At 42.1% G+C, this 16,790-nt stretch overlaps 1 protein-coding gene across 1 annotated transcript; it reads right to left on the bottom strand.

The window, feature by feature from the left end:
* Positions 1–2,439: 2,439 nt before the first annotated feature.
* On the bottom strand, positions 2,440–7,850 carry Hs3st5 (heparan sulfate-glucosamine 3-sulfotransferase 5). The gene is made up of 2 exons (XM_052164472.1): positions 7,744–7,850; positions 2,440–3,373 (listed from the first exon to the last, which is right to left on the bottom strand). Exons 1-2 carry the CDS (start codon positions 7,848–7,850, stop codon positions 2,440–2,442), a joined length of 1,041 nt encoding a protein of 346 aa, XP_052020432.1.
* Positions 7,851–16,790: the final 8,940 nt, after the last annotated feature.

Genomic DNA, 16,790 nt, shown 5'->3' with positions numbered 1-16,790 from the left:
CTGACATTTAGAGGTTCAGACTCACTCTCCATTGTGATTATAAAGTGAGGACCTGCTGTTGCTGTCCTGCCTGTGTCATTCTGGGGTACGAATGTCCTGCTAACTCAAACAGAAGAGTTGATGGCTAAAGCTGTGGCTGGAGAGACTGACTGCCCATACTAATTATATAAGGATAAAGGCTATTTATTTAGGAAAGATCACCATCAAATCACTGGACAGGAGAAAGAGCTAAGACCACTGGCCCTTATTACCACAAGGGGAAACTCTTGTGATTCTCTAGGCATCCTGGTGTTTTTTTTTTTTTAATTAGGTATATTCTTTATTTACACTTCAAATGTTGTCCCCTTCCCTGGTTCCACTCTCCCCCAAAATCCCATAAGCCATCTCCCCTTCCTCAATCAACCAATCCCCGCTTCTCTGTCCTGGGGTTGGAATACCCATGACACAATTCACATATCAAATGATGTCCAAGAAGGGAGGAAGAACAAAGTATGGATACTCTGGTCATTCTTAGAAGGAGGAACAAAATACTCACAGAAGGAGATACAAAGTGGGGAGCAGAGTCTGAAGGAAAGAACATCCAAATACTACCCCACCTAGGAATCCATCCCATATACAATTACAAACCCCAGACATTATTGTGGATGACCACAAGTGCTTGCTGACAGGAGCCAGATATAGCTTTCACCTGGGAGGCTCTGCTAGTGCATGACAAATATAGAGGGGGAAACTCCCAGCCAGCCATTGAGCTGAGCACAGGGTCCCCAATGGATGAGATAGAGAAAGGACCAAAGGGGTTTGCATCGCCATAGGAGAAACTACAATATGAGTCACCAAATACTCCCAAAGCTCCCAGGGACAAAACCATCAACTAAAGAGTACACTTGGAGGTATCCTGGTGTAAATCAGAGCGTTCTCAAACATTTCCTCCTGGCTAAGCTTCTATGAATACAGATGAACCGTTTGCTGATGTTGTTATAACTCTTTCTGTCCTTTTCTGAGTAGTGTTTAGGTCAAAATTAGAGTCTCTGATGTTGTGGGGAGCACCTGTATCATGTCACTTTCTCTCGGTGGGAATGTGGGCCACCTCTTATTTTGTTTACGGCAATGCTGTGAGGTTTGATCACATTTGAGCAGATGTCAGAGAGAGTTCTGAGTCCCGGCTTGCTTCTGTACAGCACCAGAAGCTCTCCCTACAGAGACCACACAAGTGTTCTAATCATATTTTATTTTTTCCCTGACCTGACTTGATTAGAAATTCAAATACAATCGTGTTTCTTCTGTGCTGGTCTCTCTCTCTCTCTCTCTCTCTCTCTCTCTCTCTCTCTCTCGTCCAGCAGCATATGAATTCTATGAATACACTTAGAGGCAGAAGAGCCATGGGGTTCTCTGAGGTGGCTGTTGTGCCTTGATTTCCAGAGGGTTGAAATGTTTGTCAAGTGTTTCCCACCTTACTTTTTAAGTACAATTTTACAAGGGTTTGGAAATCCAGGTATGAAGGGAATTACTCCAAGTACCCTCAAAACCACACAGCTTCCAAGTTGGAGGCCAGCAGGGGGCGCACAAAGCAAAAGGCGTTTTTTTTTTAAGGAAAGTTGCACCTCGTGTAATTTTAATCCATTCCGTTTTAAATACCACAATAAATTTAATTTTCACAATAAATTAAATAGCCATATTCAGTTTACAAAATAGAATTACTTAGTGTGAAACAAGTATTTACATAATTTACAAATATCTACAGAAGATTTTTCTTTGTTGACATATAACATGGAAGTAAAAGAATGTGGTGATTTTCCAGTACGTGACTGACATGCTACGAATGACACCATAGTCCATACAAGGAAACAATAGTGCAAAATCACCACAAGAACTTTGGAACAGTGTCAATTTTATGAGCTAAGACATTCTTTGAAATTATAAGAAAATAGCATATTCTGTTTCCATGGCACCAATCTAGTATTTGAATTAAAGAGCCAATGTTAGCTTAGGACAAAACCAAACCAAACCAAAACAAAACCCAAACAACCATAAAACTGAATCCTCTACTTCCTGAAGCTTCGTAGCCATTGGTACATTTTCACACATTCATCTTTTGGCTTAATTCTGACAATAGCGGGTGACAAGTTCTGAGTCAAAGGAAGACTACCTTGAGAATATCTGAAGTCACTTTCCCCAGTCCCACCACCTCTTTTTTTTCCTTTTCTTTTCTTTCTGTAAATAGCTTAAAAGATGCAACCATGTAGACAGCCAATTATGATTTTTTTTTGTAAAGTTTCCATAGAAAAACAATTGATCTTATATTTGGTCACACACTGCATATGTACAAGTATTCGTGGAAAAATGCGTTGGGGAGCTGTGTCTGGGAAAGTGCATATTTTAATGTAGAGGGGACGCCAAGCGTCTCTAGATACAACACATGGTGTTGTATGCTGTATTATTTTAGGGCCAGTTCAATGTCCTCCCAGTGATCTGGTAAAATTTTTGATTAAAGGGATGAAAGAATTTGCGCAATTTGGTAATGACGGAGGGGTCTACCTCTGGATGGATGCGCCCCTTGCTGCCCGCCAGGCACTTATTAAAGATAATGTTAAATCGCAAACAGTAAAACCCTCTGGTAGCATTGAAATATAAATTGTACTGACTTATCCTCGGCGGAAGGTTCAAGAACTTCTCCACCAGCTGTAGTTCTGGCAGAGGTTCTGTGATGAGACGGTCCCCGTCCACGATGTGAAACTGTTCAATGGGAAAGTACTTCAGCCAGCGCTCCAGATGTTTTGTGTATATGCTGGTCCTAACCGCCTTGTATTTCGTGTTCACCTCACAGGTATTAGGGTCTATAGCCAGCTTTTCAAACTTATAGTAGGTTTTGTTCTTCCGCTCCTTCCCCTCTAGCACCTGAGTGTAATCAGAAATCGCTCTTGTGGTTGGCTCCCTGACTATGATCAACAGCTTGATGGATGAGTTCATCTTGTAAATCCTTTCCGGAACTTCTTCTGTGATGAAATATGCCGGGCTCTTTTCAATTGTGATTTGTTGAGGGTAGGAAAAGGGCATCTTTTTCCGGTACCACTCAATGCCCTTGGCATAATTCTCATCATTGTCAAAGAAGTGGATCTCTTGGGAAGCTTTGACCACCGCGGGATGAAGGTTCAACATCTCTAGCAGGGCCCTTGTGCCCCCTTTTCTCACCCCAATGATAATAGCTTTAGGGAGCTGTTGGACCAAGTCATGGAGACGAACCTGCTCCTTGGAAGTGTTGCCCTTCCGGAACTCATGCAGTAAGCCTCTCTTAAACTGCAGGGCTCGGAGTGGGAACTCAGCCTGGTTGTGGGCACCACCAAATCGACTTTCAACAGGGCAAATGGGCTGGAGCCTGCAAGCAAAATAGAAGGACCGTAAGGGACGTGTCACAGTGAACTTCTCCTCGTTCTGCTTCTGTGCCAGACTCAAAATGAACATGCATCAATAAAGCCACTGGGTCCCAGGCTGCTGTAACCCATAATGAACATATGTTGGGAAATGTTCGTGTTAAGTAACCTTGTATTCAGTGGAGCACACACAATTGATGGGATTTTTTTTTTATTAGCGCTCCTTAAATTTTTTATTCACCAAGCACTTAATTAACTACAGCGTGTATTGATGCTCACAGTACAGGATAGGTAAAGTGACACCAGCCATACCAATAGCTTTTTTAACAGTTCACTAGTTAAAATCATTTAGAAAATCGGGAAGGCAGAAGATTATCATCTTCAGTTAGGATGCTGAAGGGCAAAGAAGAGGTCATTTATTTCAGGCATTGTGTTATATTTATTGTTTCTTTTCTTTCTTTCTTCTCCTCTGGCAGCCTAGCAGCAGTCACATAGTTCTTTAAACATCCTATCCTTTAGATGTAATCTGAGAAAAGGCTGCAGACTCTGCGCTTGGCTTTTTGCATACCATTGCATGCATAGAACCCCAATCTTTATCTTTGCTGAACTTTCTGCTCCGTAAGAAGCTCTACCCCTTGGCCTTAGAGATAGCAAAGGAGCACTCTACTTCGGACTCTTTCCATTTCTGTCTGAAAGGGTCAAGGTTACACTTTCATCTTTCTGATTGTAGGTACAATCCCAAGCATCACTTTTCTGTGTGTGATGAACCACTCCTGGGACCAGAAAACCGGAAGAAAGACTCTTACAGGGCCAGAAATCCCAGATCATAATCACCATAGTTTAAGTCAGGAACTAGTAAAGATGCAATGGACAGAGTCAGAAAGGATGAACAGGCATTCATTTCTTTCTGAGGGAAAAAAAATGTGGTAATAGCCACAATGGCACCAGAACACAATGACTACTTCAACCTGGCCTCTGTATATGGTTAGGAAATTGTATTTACTTTTATACATAATCTGATGATGCACTCTAATCAATGAACCAACTAGGTTGATTTAGGAAGTCATTTTAGGCTTCTTGGTGAAAGGGGATATTAATAATCAAATTGGTTATTAAATTACATCTTTCAGTTGAAATTTCTTAGTGACTGCAGCGATTTTGAATCTCTCTCTTTCTCTGTTACGAGGCACCCTCTTGCTTTCCCAACAGGTCCCATTGCATTCTTCAAGCTATGTTGAATCTCTTATGTAGAACTCAGAGAAATAGTTATGGATTTGACCTATTTATCTAGGTCTATATACAATCTTTAAGGAAGATATAAATGTGTATTTTTTTTGTTTTTTTTTTCTATGTATTAGTTACAGTTTTTATTGATTTGATAAATTGTGACAAAAGGAGACAAACTAAAAGGTAAAAAGGCTGATTTTGGGTCATCCTTCCATATAATGTCTACCATGGTGCAAAAGCGTTTTTGGCAGGAGGCTGAGGACATATAGTCTGCAATCAATAAAAATGATGACTCCTGTTGCTTAGGTAGCCTTTTCCTCCTATGGAGTCCAGAATCCAAATCAAGGGACCTGTTTACTCCATAAATGTGTATTTTTATTATTCTTAAAACAACTCACACTCATTTCAGAAAGTTTGGAAACAATGGCAATCTGTTGCGTAAACAGGGCTTACCACAGTCTTGATTAGCATTCCTTTTGCTGTGATAAAATATCCATGACTAAAGCCAAACTTGGGGAGGAAAGGGTTTATTTCTGCTTACAATCCCATATCACAGGAAGTCAGGGTGGGGACACAAGGCAGGAGTCTGCTGGCAGGAACTAAAGCAGAAGTCCTAGAGGAAAGCTACAGACTGTCTTGGTCCTCATGGCTTTCCCAGCCTGCTTTCTGAGGGCCACCTACCCAGGGTGGTGCTATCCACAATGAGCTGGGTTTTCTGCATCACTGTCTAATCAAGCAAATGTACTAAAAGTTTGGCACAGGCCAACTTTATGGAAGCATTTTCTCAGTTAAGGGTCTCTCTTCCCAACTGACTTTATCTTGGATCATGTTGACAAAACAAAACAAAGCAAATTATGCAGGACAATTATAGTTAACATTTTAGGAAAATGAGAATTTATGAATGTATTGGGATTATTATGCTAGTTTCTAATAGGATCTTAAAAAGTTGCCAACAAATAACATAGTTAAAAGTGTTTTTGATTGGGACACTAATGAAGATATTATAAATTAACCTCTCTGCTCTTCTTGGATTCTGTTAATTAAGCTAGACATAATTCATTGAAGTATTCATTGATGGGCTTTTCTCCTAGGCAACTAGAATGATGCCAGCACTGTTTCTGTGAGTACTAACACAATAGTCTCTCAGATTCTTTTCTGTAAGATTATCTTGTCAAAGTCTGGATGAAAGTGTTGATATGGCATCTCTTGTAGTGACCCCAAGAGATGAATGGAGTCCCCCACTCCCATGTGGAAAGGGCCATCTTTCTTCTGAACTTCCTTCTCTCTACTTCTTACTCTGGCCTACCAAAACTCTGTAGGGCAATTGCTTTCTGGACTTAGCACTCAAGAGAACATCTAACAACAGGAGAAAATATTCCACTCCCCTGTTCTCTGAATCTAATCATAACTGTCAAACCCAAAGCAGAACATTTGAACATTGTAAGAGACCAGGGAAGTAACCTCAGTATCCGTCCCAGACAACAATCTTTAGTTACTAAGGGTATGCACATGTCATTTCAAACACAATCTCTTCAAAATCTTCAACAAAGGATTGTGAGAAATCCCACCAAAATATGGAATTTCTTACACAAACCATCCCACCAAGGAGTTGAGAAGGCTAGAGATAAAAACTGTTACCAGCTGAATGATAAATGCATTCACAGCTATAAGACCAACCATTCAATGGAATGTAAATGATTGGAAGCTAATTAAAGGTGTAAGGAAGACTTCCTGCTAAAGCTCTCTCATGGACATAGGACAAATATGACACATTAAGGTTCTTCTTTATTAAATGACATGTTAAGAATAAACATTGGGAGTGCCAGCACTCTTACTATCAGTTACATGGGTCATAGTTACAAAGTGGGAGAAATACTGATCTGAAAGGTATCAGAGGGAGTTAACATTTATAAATTAAGATGGATATTGACTGAAGGAAAGCAGAGGCTTTTGCTGGATTATCTTAAAACATTTGAACTACAGGATACTGAGGAGAAAACTGAAGCTATTTTTATCTAAAACTGTGCAGTAGAGGACTGTGTTTATTCAGAGATGATGCACCTAACCCTCAAGAGACTGGAGGCCCCAGGGAGTTTAGAGGTCAGGAGACCGGGGTATGGGATGTGGAACAATCAGAGGGTGGGTGGGGTGGATAAAATATGGAGTGTAAAAAAATAAACTTAAAAAACCCCAAACAGCTGGGGCATTGATTTGCAAACTTTGTAATGGCATTGGTATTTCGGATTGGGCCAAGATATTAAAGATATTTAAGGAGATGTTAGTATTATCTCCAGCCCAAGCTGTGGCATACTCCAACAGTGTCAAAAAATGTGGATGCATTTTCATTGACTTTAGGAATTGAACTGACAAAGAATCTAGTCTTTCAGCACAAGAGTTAATTTTGAAGGGGTTAGGGAGTGGGGAAAAAGCAGCTCTGTATTCCGCCTGCTTCATATTTACCATTCATGCCAACTATAGAAATATTGAGGAACATCTTAGGGGTACTCAGCTCTCATGATAGGGACTGCCGCAGGCCTAGCACCTCTCAACTGTTTGTCTGTTAAGAGCCAAACTCTAACTCTGTAGTTTCCTCTTCATGGATTTTCTAGTGCCTCATAGGCAATCATTCTGTGTGACAGCATCCTTGCCAAGCACGTCCAGCTCCCAAAAGCCAGAGCTAATTAACACAGTTAAAAATCCATGCCTCTAGCCATCTCTCCAGCGAGGAGGTTTGCAAACTCCATGGGCTTCTTTACTAGCTTGAACATGATTGTCCACTCATAAATTTGAAAACTAAGAGTCAGGGTCCCATCACTACCATGCTGTAATGGCTGAAGGTCAGCACCAGATGCCCACAGGCTACATTGTTTTCTAGTCAGTGACAGTATTACTCATTCATTATTATTTATTATACACAGCTTTATGCCTTCTCTCAGAACAAGTGTCAGTACTCACAGAATACAGATGAATCTGGATGAAGCATCTTGGTCTGAGCAATATGGAGCATGTTTCTATAAGGTTTTAATGAACCAAAATCAACAACACAGAAAGGTATATTTCTTCAGAGTTTTGAGGGACAAAGCCAAAGGAAGTTCACATCAACAGACACATAGAACTACATGGGTAGAGCATACATTTAATCACCTACCTATCCAAGCTCCCAACTCTGGCAACTAGATACAGGAGGCTCCCAACCGCAAGGCTTCCGAGCACCAGGAGCTTCTGTCTCAGCCACACCTGCTGTTTGAATAGCATGGCCCTCCATCAACCTTCAGGACCGCAGCAGCCTGAGGGTAGAGAGAAAGCACCCATCAGCGGCTGTCATAAAGCCAACCAGAGGTGGACACTAGACGTTAAGCAATGAGGAGGTTGCACACCAACCTCGGTGGTTTTCTTGGTGTACCTGATTTTAGTGACACTTACCTTCAAAAAAACAAAAACAAAAACAAAAAAAAATCAAACACAAAACCAAACCAAACAAAACAAAAAACTTGGTCCGTGCTATCAAATCGACTATTAGTTCCATGGGAGAATTATTCAGAATTTGCTTTGTCCTCAACAATTTCTGCAGCATATGAAAATTGAGATATATGAATATACATAAGAAACTCATAAATATAAGTATATACAGTTACAGATAAATAGATAGGCAGATTAATAGAGTATAGTCCATCCAAAGAATATTGAGAAAATGAGCATCCCCAGGTTTCACCAGTAAGATAACTAACTGGTGAATCGCAGCTAGAACAGAGACTGAAATTCTGGTTTAGTAAATGATCATTTTGGCCATAGCCACGGCACCCTGAGTTTATACCATTTTGCTTTGCTTTAGTTGTGAATGAAGGAAGAGGGCAGGATTCAAAGTGACTGCTTCCTGGGATTATCAGTGGGGAGTGTGCAGCCCGCCCCTGTGTGAAGACACAGACTCCAAGGTGCTTGCTGTTTGCTTTCATGTCTCCTCCCAGTCCAGGATGCTGAAAAGCTGTTTGACTAGGTGTGCCCCCACCCAGGCGCCTGGGAAACTTGAATAGGTTAGGTGGTATTAGGCTTGCTTTTACCCTTCCAGCTTTGTTCTCTTATACATAAGAAGTAGAGTGCAAGGCTGACTTGTGCTGTTATTACATTCTGGAGAGAAAAATAGATATATAAGCTGCCAATTCAGACTTCTTATTAAAAATAAATCCAATCCCCCTTCAAGATAAGATTGTTTGCTTCTTACTGAAACTGTAAAAAATATACCTGAGAAGAAGGAGGCTGAGCCCTGGTTGGAAGTGATTTTGCTTCAATGGAATCTCTATGCAGAAGGGATACGCTGCAATGGTCAGTTTGATGTATACTTACATTTATCAAGAACCTGCTGAGTGCCAATCGCATCCGAGTAGGTACATGGGAGATTTAAAAGTGTTCGGAATGTGTTTCAGTCCTTGGGCAACTGATCATGTGATCAGAGAACCGTGGAACAGCTAGAGAATGCAACTCAATAATGTGTGAATAAATGTCGTTGAAGAAGATTTAAGGGAAATACCAGAGAATATGGGCTCAATGAAATTCAGTTTCTATTTAGCAGGGAGACTGCTGGAAGTAATCTTAAGAGAGTGGATAACAGCAGATGAAGGATCATGTCTATGTGCCAAGTTCTGTGTTAAGTGCTACAGAGAATCATGATCTACTAAACAGATACAATTCTTGGCCACTCTAGTGGGAAAGACAGATGGTAAGCCAACACACCTATATAGGATTGAAAAATACTTTAAATTGTATTAACTAGCACAAAAGAAAATTACGGGGAGGGGAGAGAGAAGGGTAATCTTCTGGGGAATGGATGGGTTCACTTGTGGTTCTGACTTATTAGGGTTTGGCTTGTAGGTAATAGCACAGAAATGAGAAAAAATGATGAAAAGAAGTTTATTTAGGCCTTCTATGTGGTAAGCATATTGTCAAGATTCTATTTCAGGAAATTCAAAAAACTAAAAAAAAAAAAAAAAAACAACAACAAAAAAAAACAAGACAAAACAAACAAACAACTGTGAGATAGAAGGAGTTTCATAGACCAGTAAAGGGAAGTTCACGGTTTGTCTCATTTCCTCTGGCTACAGAAATGAGAAGGCAAAGCGGTACCCATGGCATGTGTCACAGTTTCTGGAAAGGCTGTCCATATTAAAAGAATTAATAGTCTGCAGTCCAACTAACCCACCAGTGGGCAGCTGTGAATGGGTAGTCCAAGAATCTAGTAGTTGCTCCGTCCATGAAGCTAGATGTTTCAGCTGGTCTTTAGTGCGTTCCAATAAACATTCTGCCAAGAAAGTGCAAGCATGAGGAGAAGAAGAAAACAAAGTTCTTCCATTGTCCTTATGTAGGCCTCCAGCAGAAGGTATGTCCCAGAGTTAAGGTGCGTATCACCTGGATCTAAGCTATTCTTTACTTGGAACTTGCTCTGTCCCAGGTTGGCCTTGAACTGAGAGATCTGCTTGGCTCATTTTCTGGGATTAAAGATGTTTACCACCTCTTGTGGGCCTAAGTTTTTCATGGCCACTATGCTTCAAGATCCGGATAAAAAAGAACATGTCATCCCATGCCAGGATCCAGATCACCAGTGTGCCCTCCATTTCTGGACTGTAGTTCATTTCAGATACAGTCAAGTTGACAACTGGGAATCACCATCACAGCATGTGGTTCAGAAGCATTCTGAAAGCACCACTAGACTACCTCTGTTGATTCCCAAGGGCCTCGGAGCCACACCCTAAATCACAGGGCTTTGGTCCGTGCTCAGATGTGAACAGTGTTGCAGGATGCACAGCCGGGTGGAGAGCAAGGAGATCCTGATAGTCTCTGCACCCTTCTTTGCTTAGCCACAAGGTAGAACAGCTTGTGACCTCCCCGCAGCAATGGTTTGAACGAGAAATGTCCCTTATAGGCACAAACATCTGAATCCTTGGTACCAGTTGGTGGTGCTATTTGGGAAGGTTACAGAACATTTAGGTGGTAGAGCCTTGCTGGAGGAAATATGTCTTTGAGGTTTTATAGCCTTGCCCCACTTTCTGTGCTGCCACGCCTTCTTCACGTCCGTGGACTCTACCCCCCTCTAAAACCATAAGCCAAAATAAATCTTTTTCTCCTTCAAGTTGATTTCAGGCAACTGGGTCTTATCCCCGGAACAGAAAAGTAATGGATGCACCACCATGCCATGGTGCTATAACAAGAAGGAAATAAGCATTCTGTAATAGCGCTCCTCAAAGGCTTGTTTGCTTTCCTGTTTAGAGGATTACATAGCCTCTATGCTTCAGCATGAATGAATTAAATGTGCATTTACAGAAGAACAGTGTGGGCCAAGGAAGGCTGCTGTAAATATGATTGATAGGAAAACTCCACCACCTCAGTGGGCATCACCAGCCTTCCACAGGGATAGAGAGAGCAGGGAGAGGAAGTAGTTTGGCTTTTCTGGGTATTTTCACATGCTGTCCACACCATATGCTCAAAAGGGTATCGCAACAATGCTTTATCTACTGTCAAGGTGTCACCTCCCCACTAGCCCTCCCCCACCCCAATCAAGTCACTGCCGGACTAGTTACTTTCTTTCCCACTGAGGCCAGACAATGCGGTCCATTTAGGGCCACAGGATCCACAGGCAAACGTGCAGGCAACAGGCTCAGGGACAGCTCCTGCTCCAGCTGTTGGGGAACCCACATGAAGACCAAGCTGCATATCCACTACATATGTGTGGAGGCCCTAGGTCCAGCTTATGCTCACATCGTTAACTTCCCTTCAACTAACCTTTAAGGATCAAGCTATGTCCTGCCTCTTCTATGAGGCATTCTCTCGTGGAGGCCGCTGTCCATCACTTTCCTTGAGTGGCACTGATCTCCCCTTCCTGTACTCAAACCATACAGATGCTTCGCTCTTCTTAAGTATTTGGCTGGTGGTAACCATCATCTTCTCTACCTATTACCACCATGGTTCTGCAGCGGACTAAGCCAATTGATGCAATTTACAACTATTGGAAAGTTCACTGAATGGACTGGAGCCTGACTCAGCCCTCATACCTCTTGAGGAGCTTGACAGAGACATCTTTGAAACATACCTGCCCCCATCTTCAGTGGTCCTAAGTCAATAGGTCTCCATTAAGCTTGCATTTGCAATTCAAAGTTAGCAAACCACTTCACTTAATACTGCTCTCTGTTACCATGTCTGGCCACTCTTGCCAGCGAGTGTCTTCATGCCTTGATCTGTCCAGGTGCTCAACCACCCCCACGTTTTTAACACTTAGGTATGCTCTGTACTCTTTCTATGGGATTGCAGCACAGTCAACATTCATAATAAGTTGCTTTGTCCTTGACCTGTTTGGGGTTTGTTTACTGGACCCAGTCCAGTAGTTCAGGCTCAGTGGGATGGCCAGCTTCTTTCTCTTTCATGAGTTGTCCTCTGTTCCCCCTTGGTCACTTTCTTACTGCTCTTCATCCCTCTTAGCTTGATGTTCCCATTATACTCCTCACTGGTTCAGCACACTTTTCCTGTGACTCTTCTTTTGGCATTCCTAAGTCTTACTGATTCTTTATAGGAGTGGAGGAAATATCCTAGATGTTTTCCACCAGTTGGTAGAAATGGTCTGGTCCATAATGCTGCTAATTAGAGGGCCAAAGGGGTGTGTCTGGACTTGGGAATAGAGCTTGGAAAGTATTTGGATATGTGGATGGTTGAAGGTCTAGTGTGACCTCGTGTACCCTTCAGGTTGTACCCTGAAGAATAGAATAGAATAGGAGAGAGAGAGAGAGAGAGAGAGAGAGAGAGAGAGAGAGAGAGAGAGAGAGACTGCTAAGGAAGTGATCTGTGACTTAGGGATCTATCACATTTTATTAGTTTTCTATAGAAATGCTTATGCAAGCCTTATGCATTAAGCCATTAAGCCTCTCTGACTCTGAGGCTATTTTTTTCTATGACCCTTTTGGATCTTTCAATCTTATCTATGCGCCAAGATCCTCAAATATAGACTCTGACCTCCAGATAAGCCCATATGTTTTCATGTAGGTTTTATTCTCTGGGATATGCTTATATTCCTGCTACATGGACCAGCTAAGCCTCCCTGTATGCAGGCTGCCTTATACAATGTCTACTAGTATTATCTCTAGCCTTTTGTGTGAAGATCTGGTCAACTCCTCATACTGATTTCTTGTGTGCTATTATCTGGGCCATCACACCAATCATGTGTGTTCAGGTGTGCTGTGATAGTGAATGTGTCTGAATGTGAGGTCTCAGCATCTATGGGAGCTGCCAGGGATGCAGTGCAGACACCACAGTCTCAGGGCCAGGAGCACTTGTGAGCATTTAGGTTCAGTTTCACCCTGAAAACCTTCTGAATATTGTTCTCTTCCAAGACAGTAATGTCGCTTTCATAGGGTTATCATGACATGGACTCTGGCAGAGAACTTTGTGAACATCTTAGCACATTACAACATTAAAGTATAATGATTATCTTGAAGAGGCAAATAAATTAGTTCTTGCAATGCATTTTAAAGAGGCAAAGACTAGAATAAATATAGAACTCATGAATAGTATAATTGGACTGTGAAAAAGTAGGTCCATTTTAAGCTTAAATAATTTTTAAGTGGCATCTCCCATTAAATATTCAAATACTTACACTGAAGTTTCTATTCAAGCAAGATGGTGGTCGTGGATATGGACATTCACACAGTCACACAGTCAAGGCTTATCTTCATGAGCTAAACTGTCTTTGGACTTTTGAGGGACAGGGAGGTCTCACCAGCACATCCTAGTGAGACTCTTCATTAGACATCTAAAGCAACATCTACTTCTGTTTTATAATCAGTCTCAGAATAAATTTTCCTCTAGAAAAATAAAGATACTGGCTCATGAGTTAGGATGCATTTTGTTTTCCTATAGTATCAAGAAGTGCTCAAGGGTCTACAAAAGTTGGAGGCTCAAGAGTTAGGAGTTGTCCCTCTTAGTCTGAGAATACAGCAAAATGGTATGCCATTTTAATAGGCAACGGTTTTAGACTAAATAGTTAATGACATTTTAGTAACAGTCCATCAGAGAAGTTGTGACGGTTAATTTTGGCTGTCAACATGATTAGACCTAATATTAAAAGACAAGGCTCTAAAAGACAAAAGACAAGGCTCTGGGTCAATATGTGAAGCCATTTCCTCGAAGGATTGGCTAATGGGGAGAGAAGATTCTCCCTTAGAGAAGGCAACAGCTCAGACATAGAGGGGTCCAAGGGAAATGCAGTGCTGTTTTTGCCTGCCTGACCTTATTTCTGATGGTGAGTGCATCTACTCTGTTGCTGCATTTGCCACCTTCACTAACATCAGAACCCAGCTTCCTCAGCCTTGTAGTTTTTTTAAAACTCTTTTTTTTTATTTTGTTGTCTTTTAAAATTTTTTTTGTCTATATTCTTTGTTTACATTCCAAATGATTTCCCCTTTCCCAGTTCCTCCCTCCCCATAAGTCCCATAAGCCCTCTTCCCTCCACCAATATCACCCTCCTATTTCTCTGTCTTGGTAATCCCCTACATGCTGCACCAAGCCTTTCTCATCCCTAGCCTTGTAGTTTTGAGTGAAAACAACTGGCTCTCCAGGAGTTCTCTAGGCCCTTAGTATTAGATTAGCAAATCTGAGGTATTCAGGCTCTTGGCCTGAGCAGCTCTCAGGAACCTCCTTGCATTAAAGGCAATGAGGGTATAGCCCTGTTATATTGATAATAGGCAATTTAAAAAGTTTTTAAATGTTTGTAAAGTATTTTTATGCACAGGAAAGGACAAAGGCTTATCATAATATTTAAGCATGCACTCATCTCTAGTTTTTAATCTTTGTGTCTCATTTTGTGTTTAGCACCGTCACAGTTTCTCCAGACCAGCAACGTTTCCACAGACATGGTGTATTAGCTGAACACAGCTGAGAAGTATCTACCAGGGAGTACGCGGCCAGAAAACGACAAGCTGTAGAGACATCTGGCTGTTTTTGTAAAACAGCACTCGGCAAACAAAGGAAACAATTCCCCAAGCTACAACAAAGAAATGAGGAGATTCCGAAATAATCACGATACAGATATGTCCAAGGGCTGCTCAAAGGCTTGTAGACAAGTTTCCCAAAAGCCCCTGGTAGCAGTCAGAGCAATAATGGGAATGGAAACAGCCGAACTCCTATGGCAGAACGAGTCCTGGAAAATCACAGCCGTCTTCTGAGTACTAGCTCAGTCATCCCAGGCAACAGCCTTCAGAGGCAGACAAGACCTGTGTCTTTGGGGCACCTGGCTCTTCTGTCTACATTTATTTTCTGTCATAATGCAGCAGACTTGTAAAGTACAAGCTGTTTTATTTTATTTTTTGGCTGGATAATGAGGAACAGAGAGATGTGTGGAATACTTACTCAGGGACGTGTGGCTAGCACATGGAGAGAGGGAGGTAATCCAATTCAGAGTGATGTTGTGATCTCAAAGGGCGAGACCTCTTGACGGCAGTGCCACTTAAATCCCCGTATGCTCACCCGAGAGACTCGATAAATATTTAGTCACTGATGGGCCCATGCAGACAAAAAGAATTACCCCGAATAATATAACTTGTCCTTGAAACTTGAGGTAGAGGATGAAGAGACATAAAAAACCATAAAGAAGGAAAAGTTTCTAAGGAGAAGAGAACTGGAAAGAGACACAATTGTGTGGTCTCAACTGGATTAGAGGAAGAGGAATACTGGTAAGCAAAAGTCAGCACATCAATAGAAGGCGGCACGTCATAGCTGTCAGACACCTTCTTCACCATGCCGTTCAGAATTAACACTCGCCCAGAATCAGAACTCTTACTTGCTCTCTGTCTATGCCTATGAAAGCTTTTATAGTTGATGATTGAACATTGGTTTTGATTGCCATCTGTCACTGACTTGGGTTGTCACGTGCTGACCTCCAGAAGAGCCCGGTGAAATCTGCTTAATACCTTCACATCGTTGCTTTGTCCCATGGTTCCCCCTTCCAGCCCTTCCTCTGAGCACTGTGGTCCATCTGTTCACCAACCGTGTCTTAGACGAAGCCCTGGAGTTCACTGCCCTTGGCGTTTAGCTCAGTGTACTTGGTTCCTTCCACGTGTAATGCCCTATCAGGATCCACCTGCTTTTCCGCACTGTCATTTGTCACTGCCGTGGCTCAGGTCACTGTCTCTCTTCAACTAGCCATTATGGTCTCCTAAGTGGCCTCCTACTATTAGGTTTGTTTCTGTCTCAATTTATTTTTCACTCTGATGCCAGATGGATCTTTATAAATGGACATCTGATCTAGTTGCCTCCAGGCTTAATACCCTTTAATGGGTTCCTGTCAGGGAGGTGGTTTCAAAGGGTAGTTTACCACTTTCCACTGCACCCCCACACCCCCAAATCTGCACTTAGTAACTTCAGCACAAAGAACAGCTTGCTATCCTTTGGAATTGTGCACAGGTCGTTGCAGTTTCAGTGAGCTCCTTCCGAGGATCTTACAGCCCCTAAACAGTAACCCTGAGCTCTGGGAGGAGTACACCAGCCTTTACTACCAGATTAACGCCCCACCCCTGTCTCCCCTGGTCCTAATGTTCTCATCTTAGTTCCTTGGGAGTCTTTCTGGAAATCCAGGGTTGGCCGAGATGCTCTTTGCCTATGCCCCTACAACATCCACCAGAGAATTCCATTTAACCCTAAAATGGCTTACGCGTGTGGTGTGTGCCCTTCTCTAATGTCACTTTCCCAGATTAAGAGTGTGTCTTTTCATTATTGAATTATCACCAGCACTCAGGGCACCAGATGCTCCGCGAACAATTGCTGAATAATCAGATCAGTTAGATGGGGAAGAGCTTTAATATCCTGAAAGCCGTGGCACCTGGTTGCCGCCTCTCTTTAACCGAATAGAGACACTTTATCTTTGCCCGGTGCAGGCTCATCAAGTGCTGGGCATCTGAAAGTGATCTCATTTTCCTGCCTTTTTGAGAAAATCTGGGGTGCTTGCGTATCCTTTGTCTAGATTCCGCAATTGTTAACATTTTGCTATTTATGTGCTTTATGCCCCACTTATTACTATGTACATGCATAGTAATTTTACTAAGCCGTTTGAAAATAAATGACCAATCCCTGTCTTGCAGCATTCGAAGGGCCCATATCATGACCACCAGAGTTGAGATGGAAGAAGGATAGTGGTATTCCTGTCTCAGAGGCTTAGGAAGGTGA

Source organism: Apodemus sylvaticus, chromosome 19 (genome assembly GCF_947179515.1).
Source record: "Apodemus sylvaticus chromosome 19, mApoSyl1.1, whole genome shotgun sequence".
NCBI lineage: Eukaryota > Metazoa > Chordata > Mammalia > Rodentia > Muridae > Apodemus > Apodemus sylvaticus.
Note: the sequence above shows the minus strand (reverse complement) of the source record. Positions and strands in the feature narration are given on the sequence as shown.

Coding starts and splice junctions, on each gene's coding strand:
- Hs3st5 (XM_052164472.1), bottom strand. CDS start 7,850: ATGCTATTCAAACAGCAGGTGTGGCTGAGACAGAAGCTCCTGGTGCTC. Junction 3,374..7,743: donor AGAGTTGGGAGCTTGGATAG/GTAGGTGATTAA, acceptor TTTTGCTTGCAG/GCTCCAGCCCATTTGCCCTG.